Below are 20,370 nucleotides of genomic sequence, written 5' to 3' on the forward strand. Positions count from 1 at the left end.
GAGAGGACATGGTAGAGTCCCAGCGGTGCTGAGGGCTGGCTGGGGGGAGAGAGGACATGGTAGAGTCCCAGCGGTGCTGAGGGCTGGCTGGGGGGAGAGAGGACATGGTAGAGTCCCAGCGGTGCTGAGGGCTGTCTGTCTCAGGCTTGCTCTTTCTGCCTAAAGCCCTGCCCAGGAGCATGAAGACCAACCCTTCCCTAGCCCTGCATTTCTCTCTGCCTCCCTGGATAAGCCCTTTAACACCAACTTCTCCATCTCCACCCACTCTTTTTTCTCCACCCTTCTCTGGGTACCGGATCTAGTCCATCCTCTCCATCTCTGTCCATCCACACTGCCCAAACCAGGCGCAGCACACACACTGCCTTAGTGCATTGCACTAACTCCACGCATGCCCATGCTGCCCATCCATTCCCTCCCTTTTTCCCTCCTACCACAGTCTGGAATCACTCGACACGTACGTTCTGGCTGGTGTTGCACCGGCTTTCTAAATTGACTCCTGTCAGACTCTTGAATTGGTCACTGACATTTTCTAGGGAAGGAAGCAGAAAGCCAGTGTTGGGGTCTCTCTTACAAGAATCAAATCTTTACAATAGGATCAAAGTATCATTACACTTCCAGGCACAGAAATGAAACCAGGCAGACTCCAACCAATGGCAGAGCTCATGCTAATGGCTAACAAAATTGGTTTATGGGGTCCAAGAAGGGTAAAAAAGCAGGATGGGGGGTGGAGCCTGACCTTATCCTTGAAGAACACTGGATGGGGGGATCCATGGTGAGTGCCCTGAGTTCAGATACCTGCCTGGCAAATGTGAGCGCTATCAGAAGGGACACCTTATAGGACAAGTATTTCCCCCCTCCCCGGGGTGGAAGGCCGAAATAGCTGCTAAATGGACCTTAATGGAAGACAAAGAGAGAACCTGGAGCCTCAGGTCCAACAGGTAATCCAAGATCAGGGGCATTGGTGCTTCCCTGGGGGACACCCCCCATGGAAACGTAGAACGAGGTGTACCGGTAGTTCGGAATAGGAAGCCTAGTCCGAACTACCTAGTTCGAGCCCCGTGTAGCCGCGCTGCACGGGGTTCGAACCAGCGGGGTTTTAAAAATGGCAGCTCCCCGCTTATGCAAATGAAACCCGGGAAATTCAAATCCCGGGCTTCATTTGCAAGTGCGGTATGCCTACATTACCCTCCTAGTTCAAACTAGGAGGGTAGTGTAGACATACCCTTCCATGGCTTTGCCAGGGAGGGCAGTTTGTTGCAACTGGTACCTGTGCAGTTCAAGGTGTGGTTGTCGCCAGGTTTCCAGGAGTTCCCCCCGGGGGAAGAATGGCCTGCTTTGCACCGGCAGCTGTGACTCCCTGGGGTGTTGACGCAGAAGCTGCGAAGGCCACAGATCGATGGGTTTTGAGAACATTCATCTATATCTAAACAGAAGAACAAGGAATTAATTATTCATCACAGTGGCACTTACAAACCGAGAGCAGATGCCCATTGTGCCAGACATGGGGGTGACTGTGGAAAAGGACTCACCAGGCCCCTGGGCAAGATGGAGACTGTTGGCTCTGTGCTCCTGGAAGAGGTAGGGCCTCAAGTGGAAGGGTGAGGCCCAAGGCAGCCAGGCCCCAGGACAGCTGTCCTCCTCTACCTCCAGTGTCAGTGGTACAGGCATAGATGGCATGTCTGTCTACAGTGCATGCTAAGCCCGGGATCTGAATCAGATTTAGCCCAAGCCTCCGCGTACAATCATCCCCAAATCAGCGTGACTCGTGTCAGCAAGCACCCAGGACTTGTGTCCTAGCAGAGCGTTCAGGCCTGGCCCTGCCATTTTGCAGTGTGGCCGCAGCTTCAGCTGCAGCCTGAAGTCAGAAGGGCCGCATGGCCTGGATGTGTTAGAGCGGCTGTAAGTCCTGAGTCCAGCAGTGGAAAGCTCAGGTTAACAATGCAGCGCCACTGCACAAGCAGGGCCTGGAATCCCAGGGTACATCTAGACTACAGGCTTCTGTCGACAGAAGTTTTGTCGACAGATACTGTTGACAAAACTTCTGTTGACAAAGAGCGTCTAGGCTACACTGAGGTCTGTCGACAAAGCAAGCTGAGGCTTCTGGATAGGGGAGGAGGCGACACTGGAGGTTGGAAGGCTCCATGGACAAGGCGGATGTGGGTGTCAGAGGGCAGAGGGCCGGAGGAAGGGAGCTGTGTGGCAGCTGATCCTGAAGCTATTCTGGCTGGTTGGGTAAGGATCCTTGGTACCATTCCTGTGAAATTTCTCTGGCTGCAGCATCATACCCTCGAGTGGACAGCAGAGTGCTCAGACCCTCGCTTTCCACTGGAGAACCAGCGTTAGCGCCTCACACCCTGGCCCCCTGACCCAGCGCGCACACCTACCTACACATTGCAGTGGGACGTCAGGCTTGCTGCAGAGGAAGTAGCCTGACCGGCACATGCAGGTGTAATTTCCCAGCACGTTGTTGCAGGTGGAGTTCTTGCCACAGGGCGATGAGTCCTGGGGGCAATTCCCAATATCTGGCAGGAAGAAGCCAGGTTGGACATGCAGTTAGAGCTACCAACTTTCTAATGGCAGAAAATCCAGCACCCTTGCCATGCCCTTGCCACGACCTTTCCCCAAGCCCTTACCCTTCCTCACTCCATTCACTCTTCCCCCACCCTTGCTCACTTTTACCAGGCTGAGAAAGGGGGTGATGTGTGGGAGGGATGCAGGCTCTGGGCAGAGGCTGCATGTTTAGGGGTGAGGCCAGAAATGAGGAGCTTAAGGGTGCAGGAAGGGGCTCTGCTCTGGGGCAGGGAGTTGGGGGGCAGGAGAGAGATTGAGGTGTGAGTTCCAAGCAGCATTTACTGCTTGTGGATCCAGGGACGGCAGGAAGCAGCAACACATCCCTTGATTTGGTGGAGGGGCCCAGGGGGCTCCGTGTGCTCCTCCACACCTCCCGTTAGCCATGGTTTCTAGCAAACGGGAGCTGTGGAACCAGCACTTGGTGCAGGGCCACATGTGGATCCCTCCTAAATCCCCTCTGCCTACTGGATATGGCTGCTTCCTCCTGGGAGCCATGTGGAGCTGGGTGGAGAGCCTGCCTGTGCCAACAACTGCTCTGTTAATGGCCTGGTCAGTGGTGTTGGCCACAGCCGCCAGGGCCCCTTTTCGGCCAGGCATTCTGGTCAGAATGCGACTCCTGACACGGCTAGTTCAACTCTGCGCTGCTGCTTCCCAGTTTCATTGGTCGCCCCCGGCTTCACTGAAGGCCAAATTCAGTCTTCCTTGATCTTAGTCACATTTCCAGTTAGTGTCAGTGGCACCAGGACTGGTGTGGCTTGGAAGCCCCATCCTCACACTGTTTGAATGAATGAGCCTGGCACACTCATTTACAGTCAGGGCTGCCCTCATCCCTTCCCCCACCCTCCCTGATACCCTACCCTCCAGGCAGCCCAGCTGGGAGCCCAGCCCATTGTAGGAGCCATGCAGACCCCACACACCAGTGCAGGGGTCCCAAGAAGAGCTCCTGGCCTGTGTCCCTGCCCCCAAGATTTCCACCTGGTCCAGGGCAAGGTGTGTGTGTGGGGGGGGGGCTTTGAGCCCCAACCTAGCCATGGTAAGAGCCACGCAGGCAGCTGAGAGGGTCCATGGAACCTCCATCCACACTGGGCAAAGGGACAGTGGTGGGGACTGGGCAGAGTCTGCTCAGGTACATGGACTGTGGGCATGCGGAAGGTCTGTGGGTCAGAGTCAGAACTGGGTCATAGACAGAGTCATGCAGGCAGCTGTAGGGAGCCACTGGATCCCTCCACCTGTCTTGTGCAGAGGGATGGGGATGCAGTGACATGGCAGGCGGCTGCGTTCAGCCCAATCCCAAGCAGGGGGTGTGTTCCTAGTGCCCTTTTGGCTTGGCTGGGGCGGAGTCTCTGGGGGAAAAGGGGCAGGGTGAGTCTGGAGGGCAGCACACACTTTTGGGAAGGCCCCATTGTAAGTGCTTAGGGCACCCTCTTTCTTGCAAACACAATGGCATTGAGCAAGAGAGAGAACTGTCTCCCCTTTCCGGCTCCCCCTGACTTAGAATCAGAATCTCACAGTCACATTTGCACTGCACTGTTGGATCAGGGAAGTGTGGATCTTTGAAAGTAGCTATAAACCCAGATCAGCAGGCACAACAGGACCCCTGAATAGTGCAGGTGCCCACTGTCTGTTCAGGGCATGCAAACGGATCCCCACACCCACTTGCTGTGAGAACGAAGATGGAACCGGAGCGAGCACTGGCCATTTAGTGACAACTCAGCCCTATCCAGCTACCAGTGGAGCATGAGGCTCTGCCGAGTGGAGAAAAGGAGGCACGGACAGAGAGGAAAAGAGATGGGAAGTGCTTTGTCCATTCAAAGCCCCCTCCAGCTGCAGGACACGCAGGGGTTTGTGTCTGGAGATTTGATCTAGGTTTCCAGACATCAACTTACCAGCGCTGGAGAAATGTTGAGTCCCCGCGAAGCAGACGAGCCAGCAAACACCTGAAAGAGGGCAAATAACCAAGGATGTTCCTACGATACTGGGCTTTATTCCCATTAAACTGTCCGAGGCTGTACAGCCTATTATCACTCTAGAGCACTGGGGCTGCGAGTTGGACAAGTCCTTACCCTCTTGGTCCCTCTCCTATTTTGACTGTAAGTTCAAGGTGAACTTTGGGACCACAGGAAGGACCCTGTTATTGGTGAAGATCCCTAAGTACCTCCGGAACATCATCTATAGATCATAACAGCAATTATGGGTTTTCAGTGGGCCGAACCCTCTTGTGGGGAGGGCAAGGACCTGTAGAACACCAGGGTTGGAAGGATTCTACACTGAATCTGTGATGTCAGTAAACATCAGTTTCTCCCTATGTGCACAAACCATGAAAAAAGAATAAGGCATTTGGGATGGAGCAGGGGGCTCTGGGCTAGGGCAGGGAGTTATGGTGCAGGAGAGAGTGAATTTGACCAAGGGCAAAGGAAAGGAAAATGTTGCTTGAGCACTTACAACACTTTGATTTAAGGATATCTACTTTTCATATTTTGACATGACGTTGCCAATTGGCATTCACAGCTACAGAGCTTTGGATTTTTCAATTTCAACGTCTACAGCCATTAAATAAATATTGTCTGACAGCCCCATTGCCTGACCCCTCCAGCTTCCCACATTGAAAAAAACCCTTAGAATCAATAAAATTAAAAAAAAATACTTGAAAACAAGTAACCACTGAATTTTTTTAAGTGTTCTGCTACGCCTACAAACCAGTGAAACTATTGAGCTGCAGCAACTCATGGACTCGCCTCAGTCCTCAAAACCCAAAAGGTACATCTACACAGCAGAGCTATTTTGAGATAATGTCCTTCTCAAATGGACAACCAAAATGATGAGGGGGCTGGAGCATATGACTTATGAAGAGAGGCTGAGGGATTTGGGTCTGTTTAGTCTGCAGAAGTGAAGAGTGAGGGGGGATTTGATAGCAGCCTTCAACTTCCTGAAGAGAGGTTCCAAAGAGGATGGAGAAAGGCTGTTCTCAGTAATGACAGATGGCAGAACAAGGACCAATGGTCTCAAGTTATGGTGGGAGAGGTCCAGGTTGGATATTAGGAAAAACTATTTCACTAGATGGGTAGTGAAGCACTGGAACGGCTTACCTAGGGAAGTAGTGGAGTCTCCATCCCTAGAGGTGTTTAAGTCTTGGCTTGACAAAGCCCTGGCCGGGTTGATTTAGTTGGGATTGGTCCTGCCTAGAGCAGGGGGCTGGACTTGATGACCTTCTGAGGTCTCTTCCAGCTCTATGGTTCTATGATTATATGAAGGCTGCAGGGCCTTACCACATAAAATCATCTTCAGGCACATTTACCTATCCCTGCGCACTCTGGCCATCTGTTTTGAGCAGTGCCCACACTTCTGGGGAATTTACACTTCCCCCAGGCAATGAATACAGGCCGCATGGGCGCCCAGCAAAGGGAACACTTTTTAATACCTGGTGAACCAGGCATCGCAGGGTCCGGCTGAGAGACTGCCGTGAACCTGCAGTAAGGTCTGAGGTAATGGTAACTGGAGAATGAATTTTTTTAAACTAATTAACAAACTATTATTATAAGAACAAGAACTATTGAACTATAACTAAAATATGATGGACTTTTCACAGGAAACTCAGATTCACAAAGAAGAGGGAAGCTCTGCCAGCAACTGAGGATGGTTAAGAGGAACTGGCAGGAGCCAGACTATGCGCGACAATCAAAGGATGTGAATGGTGCAAGACACTGACCTCACATGCGCGGTCCAGCTGACCAGGGCTATTGAAAACCTCTGACCAGTGACGCCGGGACGAGCCCGACACCTAAAGTGGAGCACCCACGGGGACCACTCAAAGAAGAACAAACCTTTTGGGATCAAAGATATTTGGGGCTTTGCATTTGGGACCCAGCAATTTGCAGCCTGTTACATGAGGCTTTTTCTATTATGGCTCCAATATGGCTGCACCTGAGAGGGAGGTTTCTAAGCTTCCAAGGAGGGATGTTCTGAAACAGTTTTCCCCACTAGGACTAGTGGTGGCAAACACAGCTAGTCTGAAGAAGGGATGAACAGGATTATATGACAGGATTGAGGGCAACATCAGGGAACTGACCCAGATGATCCCTACCAGTCCCATGTCCCAAAGATGTTTTGCTAACTAAATCCTCCATTTTGTGATGTGGCTGCTCCAGGTTGCATCAGGAGCAAGGACAGTGGCTCTTGGCCTTTTCAGACTACTGTGACTCTTTCAGGAGTCTTGTGTGCCCCCTTTACCTCACTGAAGAGTTAGCAGCTTATGAAATCAGACATAAAAATACAAGCAGCACAGCACACGAGTACTGAAAAATTGCTCCTTTCTCAATTTTACCATACCATCATAAAACCCATTGAACTATAAACATTGGACTTACAATTCAGTGGCTAGTCCCTAGCACCATGTAAACAAATCATTGTATGAAATTTTAGTTTGTTCTGACTTTGCTAGTACTTTTTAGATCACCTGTTGTAAAACTAGGCCATTATCTAGGTGAGCTGATGTACCCCCTGGAAGACCTCTGTGTACTTCCAGAGGCACACAACCCCAGGTTGAGAAACACAGCTAGGATAAGACTGTTGAGACAAGGGGGAATCTGAGCCCAGTTACAGTGATACCATGGGCCTAAACCCCAGATTTAGGTACTTCTGTGATCCACAGAGCTCCTGCTCAACTGCTCCTTAGCCCTATAGGTCAATGAGGGGCAACCTAGGCAAGTGAGTGGGCCCTGTTCTAGATGGGCCACACAAAGACCCCGATGGGCCACAGGTTGCCCACCACTGATTTAGGTGCCTGAACTCACACAGTAAAACTTTCTTAGGCACATGAGTGGCCCTCCTCCATCTCAGTGGGCCACAATATTATCATAATCAATGGCACTGTTGTGTATTGGGTTGTTGTAGATGTAGATCTTGTTGATATAGTAACAGAGGCTACGTCTAGACTACAAGTCTCTTTTAAAAGAGGCTTTCAAAAGAATCTTTCGAAAAAGCCTCTTTTGAAAGAGAGCCTCTAGACTACAAGCAGAATTTTCGAAAAAGGCGTTATAAAGGTATGCCTCATAAAATGAGGTTTACCGCGATCAAAAAAAAAATGCAGCATTTTTGTTGGTCTCAGACACCGTGTATAAGAAAAAGCTAAAGCATCTTCCACTGAAGGTAACAAAGATCATTCTGAAGACATACATAAAAGCTACACCCCTATTGGGCACTACTGATATTAAGGTGGAACTCAATGGACAGACTGCTGAATTGCCACTATTTGTGGTTGCCACATAAAAAGTCATATGGGGGGCCTGCAGCTCAGCAGGCTAGGATGGAAGTTTCCATCCTAGCTGTACACAGCCTGATAACCTTCTACCCTATAAGCACAAACAGCAGCTGGGCTTTATCAGCTTTAACGCATGCACGTAAGCTGGGAAACTACTAAATGGTAAACAAGTTTGACCTCGGTTCTCAGCCCTGTAGGAACGTTGAGAGTGGCATTGGGCCAGTACACACACACCCGGTAAATAACTGTAGTATAACTGGTGTAGGGAGTTCTGTGCACAGTGAGTCTCACCAGGGACCTAGATCTTGGAGGGTGACCTGGATTCCCCCAACTGGAGCCACATCCACTGCGTGCAAGGTAAGAGGAATGAGACTCCCCACAGACTGAAGGGGCATAAGCATTTCTAAGTGCCTGTTACTCTCTTATACATTGCTCTGCCTGTGCTTATTGATGTGTCACTTTGCAGTAGCTGTGTAACCATAGGGCAGCATTAACACTGTAATAGTAGTGACGTAGTGAGATGAATAAAAGCAACTATCCCTAATCGACTCTGTGTGAAGTGAATCCATAATCCTGTTTGGCCATGCCCCTGTGAGTTGTCAGTGGTAAAAGGCCATTACCCAGCCTTAATGGGTAGATTGTGGCTTAGGAAGATCCAGCTAAACTGGGAAGAAATGCACTAGATGACTAAAGAAACAGGTCTGACCAATATATTAAGGAAACACATTGCTGTTTTTGGAGAGGATCTGGGAAGTATGAGGGGAATCACTGTGAAACTGAACATTAAACCTGGCAGCCAACCAAAATATCTGAAGGCCAGAACTGTGCCATATGCCACTGGGCCAACGATTGAAGTGGACCTGGAGCACCTAGTTAAAAATGGAGTCCTAATACCAGTTACCCAACTCCAATTGTTACAATATTGAAGAAAGACAGTTCTATTCAGATTTGAGGAGATTTTAACCCAGTGTTGTGTGCTGACATTGATGACCTCTTTGTGGGCCTGGCTGGAATATAAATGAAAAATTTACATGCTTTATTTCAATAATTGTATTTTTAAAAACCATGACGAACAATTAAGGCTGGAGTGAGGGTTTGGAGGATAAGGAGGGGCTTAGACAGAGGGTTGGTAGGTGCGGAGGGGAGGGAGGCTTAAGGCAGTGGATGGCGGCCACAGGGCAGGGGGAAGGAGGTTGCGGTCTCAGGGCAGGGGGCTCAGGACAGGAGGCTGAGAGATGGGGCTTATCGGGGCTGCCCATGGAGACGAGGGTGGTGCTGCTCCTCCCAAGGGGCCGTGGCAGTACTCCCTGGCCAGTAGCTCCTCCCGAGTGGCCAGGGCTCTGCTCCCCAGATGGCAGCTCCTCCCAGGAGGGGGGACGGGAGGAATTTAGGTGTGGACATCTGTCAGGTGGGTGTTGGAGTTCTGTGGGCCAGCCTCAGCCTGTAGCCGGTCAGAGTGGTTGGGGGGGGAGGGGAAAGAACAGCCTCTTGTCTCTTGCTGTCCCTGAAGCCTGTCTTGGGGGGACGGGACAGCCCCTCCTGGCTTCCAGATGCCCCTGGCCTGCAGCCTATCAGGGGGAACTTTCCCCAACCTGCTGTTCCCCCAGGGAGGGTCTTGCTTGGGGCAGTAACACCCCCATTCTGCAGCCTATGGGGGGGGTGATCCTCTGTGGATTGGCCCTGCTCTCCAATGACCCCTCCATGGCATGCAGGCTGTCTGAGTGGACTGAGGCTCTGTGGGCTGCCCCTTCCTCCAGTACCCCCCTTGCAAGCTGTCTGAGGGGAAGCCCCCAGAGTCTGGGCCATCTCCCAATCCAGAAACCTACCTTCCCCATGGCCTGCAGGCTCTCTACAGGGTGGGAAGGGAGGGGCTGCAGGTTTGGGGCAGGGGGCACCTTATTGGCATGCTGGAAGGCAAGATGGCAGAGCTCTAGCCCTGCTGTCCACTCTTGGTGCTGCAGCTGCCCCCAGTGGCCACTCTCAGTATCATGTACCTCTCATCTCTGCCCTCCTCCTTCTCTAATATAGACAGACACAGACAGATTAATAATAAATCTACACCCAGGCTAGCTACCAGGAGATTCAGAGATTTCTGAGGCCAGAAGAGATTGCTATGATCATCTAGTCTTATCTCCTACAGAACGCGGGCCATAGAGCACCCCTGAATTAATTCTTGCTCTGAGTCCAGTCGTTGTGGCTACACTAGAACACGGTTTAGAAATAAACATTCAATCCAGCGATAGAGAATCCTCCACCACCCTTGGTAAGTGGTTCCTGTGCTTAAAGACCCTGACTGCTAAAAATAATTGCACCTTCTGTCCAGTCAGAGGTGGTCTATCTTCAGCTCTCAGCCTTTGGGTCTTCACAGTCTTTTGAGAGATAGATTGAAGGGCCCTCAGTGATTGGCTGGGGCACAGAGGTCCCCTTGGGATTGTCACTTGGTGTGCTGATCATATAACTGAGCCTGCCTACCTGCCCTCTGGAGCCCCACTGCCCTGCCTGTGGGGCCAGAAGCATTAGTCTCCCCTGGCAACAGCACACAGCTGGGATAATAGCTTCCCCTCCCTCCCCCCCGCCGCCGCCAACACACACACACAGCAGAGTAACAGACACAGATAACAGCTCAGCTCTGGGAGGGCTCAATAACAGGGATTTTTCAGCATTCAGGAGCACAGCCCCAAATAGAACCAAACACCCAATAAATCCATCTTATGTTGTATAAAAGTTGTACACAGAGAAAGCTCCTAAGTTCACCCTCATTATCAATTAGCACAGGCGCTACAGTTGACAGGTATCAACTTACAGGGCCATGGCCAAATTATGGCCAGGATTATAGATTCGCTTCACACAGAGTCAATGGGGGATAGTTGCTTTTATTAATTTCATTAGGTCACTACTATTACAGGGTTAATGCTGCCCTATAGTTACACAGCTACTGCAAAGTGACACATCAATATGCACTGGCAGAGCAATGCTTAAGAGTGTAACAGGCTTACTTACCTTCAGTCTGCAGGGAGGCGCATTCCTGTCACCTTGCACCAGGCCACAGTGGACATGGCTCCAGCTGGAGGAATCCAGGGCACCCTCTAAGGTCTAGGTCTCTGTTGAAACTCACCGGGCATTTGTCCTTGTTGAACCTCATCAGATTTCTTTTGGCCCAATCCTCTAATCTGTCTAGGTCACCCTGTACCCTATCCCTGCCCTCCAACGTATCTACCTCTGCCCCTAGCTTAGTGTCATCCACCAACTTGTTGAGGGTGCAATCCATCCTCTCATCCAGGTCATTAATAAGCGTGTTGAACAAAACTAGTACTAGATCTGATCCATGGGGCACTCCGCTAGAAACTGACTGCCAACCTGACATCGAGCCATTGATCACTACCGTTGGGCCCGACAGTCTAGCCAGCCTTCTATCCGTCTTACAGTCCATTTATCCACCCCATATTCCCTTAACTTGCTGGCAAGAATATTGTGGGAGACTGTATCAAAAGCTTTGCTAAAGTCAAGGTATATGTTCAAAGCATGGCCTAGCCATCAACTTCTTCAGTCTTGGTTGAGACACTTGGCCTATTCCTGGCTGAGTTCAAAAGCTTTGGGTACACAGGTCACCCTCCTGCCAGGTGTTGTCAGCCGTGAAACAGGCCAGGCTCGGTTTTCTAGATGTTCCTTCTAAAGCAGGGGTAGGGAAATGTTTTGGACTTAAGGCCACAACTCAGTATCGAAATGATGTGGCGGGTCAGGAATGCTCACAAAATTGAGGGATTGAGGATAGGAGGGCTCTAGCTGAATGTGCGGACTGTGGGATGGGGTGGAGGTGAGGAGTTTGGGGTGAGGGTGCTTCAGGCTGGCATCAAAGGTTTAGAGAGCAGGGCTGGGGCGGTGGTTTTGACCTGGGGGAGAGTCAGCAGCATGTCCCCACTTCAGCCTCTACATAGAGGCATGGTCAAGTGGTTCTGTGCACTGCCCCTGCAGCTCCCATTGGTTGCGGTTTCCAGCTAACAGGCGTTGCCGAGCTGACACTCAGGGGGGGACAGCTTGTGGAGCCCCCTGGCAGTTCCTATGCATAAGAGCCAGAGGAGGGACATACTGCTGCTTCCGGCAGCCACATGGAGCCTCTGCATATGCAGAGCAGAGAAAGCCCCTGATCCTAGTTCCTGCCTGGAGTGGGGCAAACCCCCGACCTCTCTCCCCAGTGGAGTTCAAGGGCTGGATCAGATATGGTCCACAGGCCATAGCTTCCCCCCCACCCATTATAAGCCCCCTACACAGAAACCTGGGAAAACCCTCTGGCCCACCCAAAGCACCATTGAGGGGCAATATTGCCCCTCTCCAGGGATTTAAGACAAAAAGTTTACTAGGAGGGGGACACGAGAGACTGACCTTGGAAAACCAGGAATTCATAAATCCAGAAATCCTGCAAAGTGACTCCCACTCCCATCAAGCGGCCTTAACAACAGTGTCTCGCCTTAGCCGTGGTGAATGGCTGATGGATTTTTGCCTCTTTTTTAGACACTTCCTTCTTCCCCACTCGCACCCTGTGGTCACAGTTTGGGGGGTCAAAGGAATCTGGAAGACCTGCGCCACACTGTCTCTACCACTTCTCCCAGTTCCGATCATTTAAATCAGAGGGGGGAGACTTTTTTGGGTCGCTGACCCTCAGAAAAATCAGTCATGGGCCACATACAAGTGAGAAGCAATAAAAACCTGAAAAAAAACAAAAATCTCCTCACTATCCCAAAAACCCTCTCATAGATGTGGCCTCCTACTGAGAAGCTGGGAAGGGGGAAAGACATTCATCTCCCTACCCTCCAGCTCCACCTCAGAGCGGAGGGGTTCCCAGAAGAGAGGGAACCCAACATTTCTTCTGAACTTAGCTGCTGTAAGGTCTCTCCCTGCTCTGCTATGTTATGACCCTCACTTCCGGCCCTGCGTGAAGGCGAGGTCATGGGGCAGGGTTAGGGCTCTCACAGTCTGTGTTCGCAGTACTAGGCCTCAGATGACCTGAGGTAAATGCATCACAGCAGACCTTGTGCTCTGCTGCTAAACGATGACTGTGGAGACCAAGAACCTTAGTGGGGAGAAAAAGGGATACGCTAGGGGGGAGAAGAGTCCTTCCGTTCAGCTCTGCGAGGGTTAACACAGCATGCAGCATCAACATTTCATTGGTGCAGCCTTATCTCCCTGCCAGAGCTCAGCTCCCCTCTTGGGTTTCTTGCCTCAGCCCCTTCTTAACGCCCTGATGCTGGATGGTGACACATCTTGCGAAAGAAAGAAACTTCCCTCTTTGAAGCCACAAGCCCGGGTGCGAAGAGGCCAAGGCATGAGAACTAAGAAACATCCGTGGTAGGTAGGGGGCTGAGGGTTTGTCTACACTGCAACCAGGAAGTATGATGGCAGCAATCCTAGACATACGTGAGCTGGCGCTGGAATTGTAGTGGAACGCACTGGCTAACCCTTCTGGCATCTTGGGGGAGCCGGAATGACACCTGGAGATGCTTCCATTGCAACTCGCCCGCTGCAACCCCTCCAGCTCTGAGCCAGCTTTATCGAGCTAGATCCCTGCTAACTGGAGTCACAGCTGTGATGTCCTGGCAGCTTTGGTAGCTGCTGTTTAGAAAGACACCCTGGCTCTTGGGCAAGCAGCAGAGAGTCACCTGCTCCTCCAGCGAGCTGTTGTGGGGCTGCAATCCCGTGTCCCTAACTCCAGCATGTATAAGGTCCTGCTATTGTGGGGAACCTATCTGGCCTCTGTACAACTAGGCAGGCAGAGGCGTGCCTGTGGCCAAGGAGAAGGGGCCTGGAGATACTGAGGTCTGCCCGGAGGGGCTATTAAGGAACTGGCAGTGGGCCACTGAGGCCGGGATGGCATGGAGGTAACTGGGTATTCCCAGGACAGAAGAACTGGGGGTCCTAAGGCATAGGGAGGACCCTGGACTAAGGAACAGCAATGACTCCCCCCCGGAAGGGAGTGCGGACTAAGAATGGAGTGGTCACTGCCAAAGGGCAGTGCCCCGAAAATCAACACCACACCCAAAGGGGGTGCATCAGTGGCAGAACAGCCAGCTACTTCCCCCAAAAGCCATCCTGAGGGAAGAAGCCGTGCAGAAAAAGTGAAAAAGTGAGTGAACCCACTACATCAAATATAAGGAAGGCAAGTAACGGAGTCACTGCTTATCCACAGTCAAAAACACTGCAGCCGCTACAGTGGTGTCAGTGGATAGTTTATGAGAGATTGCATAATGCTTCATGAAAGTATTGTTAGTGGATCATGTTGCTGCTCTACAAATATCTTTTAGAGGAACCCCACGAAGGAAATCTGTAGAGGCTGCTACAGCCCTGGTAGAATGGGCCATTACTGAGCCCGGTAATGGTTTGTTGTGTATAGCATAGCTATACCTCCATTACTGCACTCCAAGGAGGGCAACCCTCTGTCTAAGCATTGGCGTATGATTGATTACTTCATCACCAAACAAAGGGTATGTCTACACTACAGAGTTATTTCAAAATAGTTATTTTGAAATAGCTTATTTTGAAATAACGCATCTACATACAAAATGCATTTCGAAATAGCATTTTGCTATTTCGAAATGGCGCGTCCACACTGAGTGGACGCTGAATCGCATTTAAGGCCGGCTGGAATCAGGTCCAGCAGGGCATCATGTCAGGAGTTACTTTGCGTGGCTGCTGCCTGAGGCTATATGAGGCCTGTGCTTAAAGGGACCACCCCCCCCCGGCCCCCCCCCCCCCCGGACAGCTGGTTCTCAGGTTTCCCTGTTTGCTTGCCTACCTCTATGAGGGACAGCAAAGCATTTTATCTCTGCGTGCTTTGATTCCCCGCACAGCACTCTGCAACATGGAGCCAGAGCTGCCCCTGGGCATTCTGGTGCTTCTTGTGGACACATTGCTGTGAGCATGGCTGCACTTTCTGCAGGCTGCCATCAGGGAGGTCCATCAGGGGGCTGTCAGTATATAGGAGGCCCTGCGGGAGAGTTTCCACCCTGAGGAGCATTAAGAGCCTCCCTGGTGTGCCCCACTGGGGGCTTGTGCCTCATTCCTCCCTCATGTCCTTCCACTTACTCCTCCCTAACCCCCCTCCTAATGTCAAATAATATACATGTATTTTCATGAACACAAACTCTCTTTATTTAACAAAACTGGGGGCGTGGGGGAATGAAACTCTGGTGAGACTGGGGAAAGGAGGCAAGAGAGGGGAGAAGACAGGGTGGAAGAGGGGAGGGGGAAACCTGGGAGGAGGAAACTGCAAGGGGAAGAAGCGGGAGGGGAAGCTCAGGGCTCAGGGTTGGGGATCTTGCCGGACCAACTTGATTTTCATGCAAACGTACTCCTGGGTTCATATGCGGCCTTCGGTGGCCAGGCTGGCAGCTATTCTGTCATAGATGGCCGCGTTTCTCCATCTAGTGCAGAGATCATGGTCTTTGGGGGCATCCCCCCAAACCTGAATAAGGTCCATGATCTCCATCCTGGACCAGGAAGGTGCTCACCGTCTCTGGGCCCTGGCAGGCTCCTGGGAGCTGGCAGACTGCTCCTGGGGAGTGGTGGAGGGCTGGCTGCCAGTGGCTTGCTGGCTTATGTTTTGGGGCCATTGAGTCAAGGGCAGTGACTGCTGGCTCTGGGCTGGCAGGCTTGGAGCTGGCACAGGCACTGTGTGCAGAGTCAACCCCTTTAAGAGCTCTGGGGAGAGGGAGAGAGTGAGGGAGAGGCGTGTTCTTGGTTGAGGCTGGAGTGGCCATCAGGGCACCCTGGAAAGGCTGGAGGCCCCCTTTTTCGAAATAAGTGCCTACACAGCACTTATTTCAAAATAGCTATTTTGAATTTGGCTTTATTCCTCATGGAATGAGGTTTACCAAATTTTAAATAAATGCTCCGCTATTTTGAATTAATTTTGAAATAGCGGTTTGGCTGTGTAGATGCTAGTAAAGTTATTTTGAAATAACGGCTGTTATTTCGAAATAACTTTGCTGTGTAGACATACCCAAAAAGACCTTTCTGATGTCAAATTGACTCGTGCAATGCGTGGTACTGGCTCCTGGTCTGGCCACTACATGGTACGTAGTGTTCTCTCAATGAATCTTTGTTCATCAAAATGTCATCATTCTGCTATATGCTGAAAAAAGTTGGATGTAGGTAAACTTGAAATACCCGAGACACAAGCGCTGTTTCAATGCAGTCTTGATGCTTCCTTAGTCACCAGCAATAAAGGTCTAGCATGGTCACCCACTATTGAGGATGATTGGATAAATGTCAAAGAAACAACCTACAGAACTGCTGTCGAGATTCTCAGTTTCCAAAAACACAGGCACAAGGACTGGTTTGATGACAAGGACAGAGATGCCCAAGCTCTTCTTGATAAGATGCATGTGACACACCTGGCTTGGATCAACGATAAAGAGAATGCCTCTAGGAAATCAACATATATTTGAGCTAAGCAGGAGGCATAAGTCAAATTACAGCTGATGGAAACATCAAGCAATTAAACACCAAGACGTAGCTGATAGACAAGACTTTAAAGCATTCTATGATGGGCTGAGTGCAGTCTATGGGCTACTCATTGCTGGCTGTACACCAGTGCGCTCTGCTGATGGCCTCACTTTGATCACAGTTAGTGCTAAAATCCTTGACCGCTGGGCTGAACATTTCCACAAAGTATTGAACCAGACCTCAACTTCTGACAGCAGCGTTCTTGAAGAGATTCCTCAGTGGGCTAATGATTTACAGCGGGACGTACCACCCACTCTTGATGAGGTACAAAAAGCTGTTAAACAGCTGAAATCTGGAAAAGCACCTGACAGTGATGCAATTCCATCAGAAATTTACAAAACTGCTAGTGGAAAGCTGATGTACCATCTCACCCATTTATTTTGCACCATTTGGGAGAAGGAGCTAGTCCCCCAGGACTTCAAAGATGCCCTGATTGTACATATATATAAGAGGAAAGGTGACCGTGCATGTTGTGATGGGCATCTCTCCGTTCTCTATAGTTGGTAAGATCCTGGCCCGTGTTCTTTACAATCAGCTCTTGCTACATGTGTTTAAAAATGGTATTATTCCTGAAAGCCAGTGCGGATTTCGTGCTGGTTGAGGCACTGCCAATATCATATTTACAGACAGACAGATACAAGAGAAATGTACCCTATGTCTACACTACCCCCCTAGTTCGAACTAGGGGGGTAGTGTAGACATACCCGTAGAGAGCAACATCAGGACCTCAATGTGATTTTCATTGATTTCACCAAGGTGTTCGACACAGTCAACAGAAATGGGCTCTTGAAAATACTTGGATGAATTGGTTGTCCTGAAAAATTTATCAACATTGTTTGGTCTCTCCATGATGGCATGCTTGGTTGAGTCCTTGACGATGCAAACACATCAGCACCTTTTGAAATATCAAATGGTTCAAAGCAAGGATGAGTCCTTGCTCCTCTCTTGTTCAACATCTACTTTTCAATGATGCTGTTAGTTGCTTTTAAGGACTGCACGTTGGGCATACATATTCAGTTTCGAACTGATGGCAGTATTTTCAATCTCCGGAGACTCCAGGCTTGCACTAATGTGGTTACTACAACTATTTGTGACCTTCTGCTTGCTGTTGACTGTGCATTGCTGGCTCATTCAGTGAAGGATGCGCAGGAGCTTTTTGATCATTTTGTTACTTCTGCTCACTGTTTTGGACTCACAGTGAGCCTCAAGAAGACAGAAGTTATGCCTCAGCCTGTCTGGAAAGAGCCCAACACTCCAATGGTTACTGCTGCTGGTACAGTCCTTAAGTCTGTCGACAAGTTCTGCTACCTGGGAAGTGTATTGTCCTCTAGCATAAATGTGGATCATGATGTATCTACTCGACTAGCCAAAGCCAGCGCTGCCTTTGGAAAACTGACCAAATGCCTGTGGAATGTCCATGGTATTAAACTCCATGCCAAGATAGAGGTTTATCAGGCAGTTGTTCTGAATGTCCTGCTGTATAGCTTGGAGTCATGTACAATATATCTTTGTCATGTTTTGAAGCTCGATCAGTTCCATATGCATTGTCTGAGGAAGATTGCCCATGTGAACTGGTGGGACAAAATTCCTAATACAGAGGTTCTTAAGCTGTATGGTGTCATGGGCATGGAAGCAATGCTTATGAACAAACAGTTTTCCTGGATTGGTCATGTTATGAGGGTGGATGATACACGGATACCAAAGATGGTCTTCTATGGCCAGCTTGCTCACTGAAAGCACTCTATCGGTGGTCAATATAAGTGCTATAAAGACATATTAAAGGCTAATATGAAGTCACAAGGCATATCTCCCAATGATCTGGAAACTAGTTCAGGCCAGAATGTCCTGGTGACAAACCATTGTACAGGCTCTTAATTGCTTTGAGAGTCAGCATATCCAGGTATTGCAGGAAAAGTGGAGGATCCGAAAAGAACATACAGCACCTACAGTTGGCAGCTTTTTATGTGACATCTGTAATCAGCTCTGCCGATCAAGGATTGGTTTAGTTGATCATTAAAGGCGTCATAGACAATGAGATCTGTTGATTGACTGGTCAGTCCAATAGCATAGCACTGTTTAATGCAGGTAACAATAAGGTTTGAAACTCATTGCAATGAGATAGTTTGACCTATGCTACGTTCCGTTAGTGAAATTAGCCATTGGTCTGTCTTGTGGAAGTTCCGAGGTCTTTCCTAATAAAATGCAAGAGATCTTCTCACATCTAGTGAATGAAGGATGGTCTCGCGAGTGCTCTCATGTGGTTTGGAGTACAAAGATGGGAGTACAACTGGCTTGTTTATATGGAAGTCTGAGCCAGCCTTCGGAAGGAAGGATGGGTGTGGACATAACGTGACTCTATCACTGCTGAAGATGTTGTATGGTGGAATCGCCATCAAGGCTATCTCCCCAACTCTGCAAGCAGAAGTAATGGCTAGCAGAAATGTAACTTTAAGCATCATCATTGTAAGTGGAACAGTTGCTATCGGCTCAAAGGAAACACGGGTTAGAGTGTCCAAAACTAGTTCCAAGTTCCACTCAGGAGACAGTAACCTTCACAGAGGATACAAGTTGGAGAGACCCTTGAGGAACCTATGTATGGTAGGAGGTGAAAATACTGAATAACCAGCCACTGAGGTGTGGAAAACAGTGATGGCTGCTAGATGTACTTTCAAAGACACTAGAGCTAACCCTGTTTCTTTTAACTGTAGGCTGTAGTCCAAGATGGCATGCAAAGGTGCAGTACGTGGATCCAGTTTCCTAGCGATGTACCAGTATAAGAATATGTGCTATTTCTGCAAAGCCCCCCTCACCAGCCCCAGCTCCAGACTGCTCGGGCCCCAGCTCCACTCTCTAATGCACTGCCTTCAGCCCCTGGGCTGCTTCTCTGGCCCCTCTGGCTACGTGCCGGGAGCCCTACTCCCAGCTCACCTATTGTCCCCCTCATGAGCCTGCCAGCCCTGTCAATCAGGCTGTCTTGGAACATGGCCAGTCCCAGGGTCCTGATAGCCCACTGACTCTTCCCATTTGTTTGGGTACTGGGGGGAGTTCACCAACCAACCCCTTCGCACTGAGCTTTAGCCAGCAGGTTGCTTACACATACCGAAAGAGCAGAGATGCTCACGGGTGGGCAAAGGGGACAATTGCTCCAGGGCCCAGTGTTTTTAAGGGGTAGGGTTGCCAGGCATCCAGTTTTGAACTTTCTGTTTGAGCTTTCTGTTTGGGAAACAAATTGCAAAAATACTGGACATATAAGTAAGTTTTATATTATGCACCATGCGGGCTGTGAGGGGCTTCAATCCCCCCCACCGCTCTGCCTCTGCCCCCCTCATTTCACGACAGTAAGTGAAATGAGGAGTAACAGTTAATTCGAACTAAGGAGTTAGTTCGAATTAATGTTTAACTGCCGTGTCTAGCCGCGAGCAGTTAGTTTGGACTAAGGGGGATTTAAAAATGGCGGCGCCCGGGAACATACAAATGAAGCCCAGGATATTTAAATCCCGGTCTTCATTTGCAACTCCGGTTGCCCTCATTTGCCTACCTAGCTCAAACTAACGAGCTACTGTAGACATACCCTAAGGGAATAAGAGGAAAGTGCACAAGCTTGTGCCTTCCTCTTGCTCTTGGCTGCCCAGGGGAGGGCAGAGGAGGCAGCAGCAAGCTATGCACTTTCCCCTCGCTCCCTGATGGTCAGAGGAAGGAAAAGAAGAGCAGCAGCAACCCAGTATGTGTGGCTGCATCACCTTGCCCTTCACCCCAGACTCACCCCTACACATCCCAGCCTCCTGCCCTGACTCCTGAGCTCCCCACCTATTCAGCCCCAACCTCTGACTCCTGGTGCACGTCTATATTGAAGAGCAAAAGTCAAATTAAGATACACAACTTCAGCTGTGTTAATTGTGTCGCTGAAGTCAAAATAGCTTACTGCTGCTTTTGGTGCTGTTTTCACAGTAGGAAGTAGAAGGAGGAACACTCTTCCTTTGACTTCCCTTATTCCTCGTGAAACGGGGGTTTCAGAAATTAGAGTAAGATGTCTGCCATCTTGG

General features: G+C 50.0%; 1 protein-coding gene across 1 annotated transcript in view; it reads right to left on the bottom strand.

Annotated features, from left to right (window-relative positions):
- The window catches only part of LOC102449812 (adhesion G protein-coupled receptor E1-like), an 80,443-nt gene that overhangs the window by 23,402 nt on the left and 36,671 nt on the right, over positions 1 to 20,370 (bottom strand). The window contains exons 11-14 of the mRNA XM_075902267.1: positions 4,458 to 4,508; positions 2,385 to 2,522; positions 1,268 to 1,423; positions 459 to 529 (exon numbers count right to left, since the gene is read on the bottom strand). Coding sequence (XP_075758382.1) covers positions 459 to 529; positions 1,268 to 1,423; positions 2,385 to 2,522; positions 4,458 to 4,508 — 416 coding nt within the window. The remainder of the gene's footprint in view (positions 1 to 458; positions 530 to 1,267; positions 1,424 to 2,384; positions 2,523 to 4,457; positions 4,509 to 20,370) is intronic.

Source organism: Pelodiscus sinensis, chromosome 19 (assembly GCF_049634645.1).
Source record: "Pelodiscus sinensis isolate JC-2024 chromosome 19, ASM4963464v1, whole genome shotgun sequence".
NCBI classification, from domain to species: Eukaryota; Metazoa; Chordata; order Testudines; family Trionychidae; genus Pelodiscus; species Pelodiscus sinensis.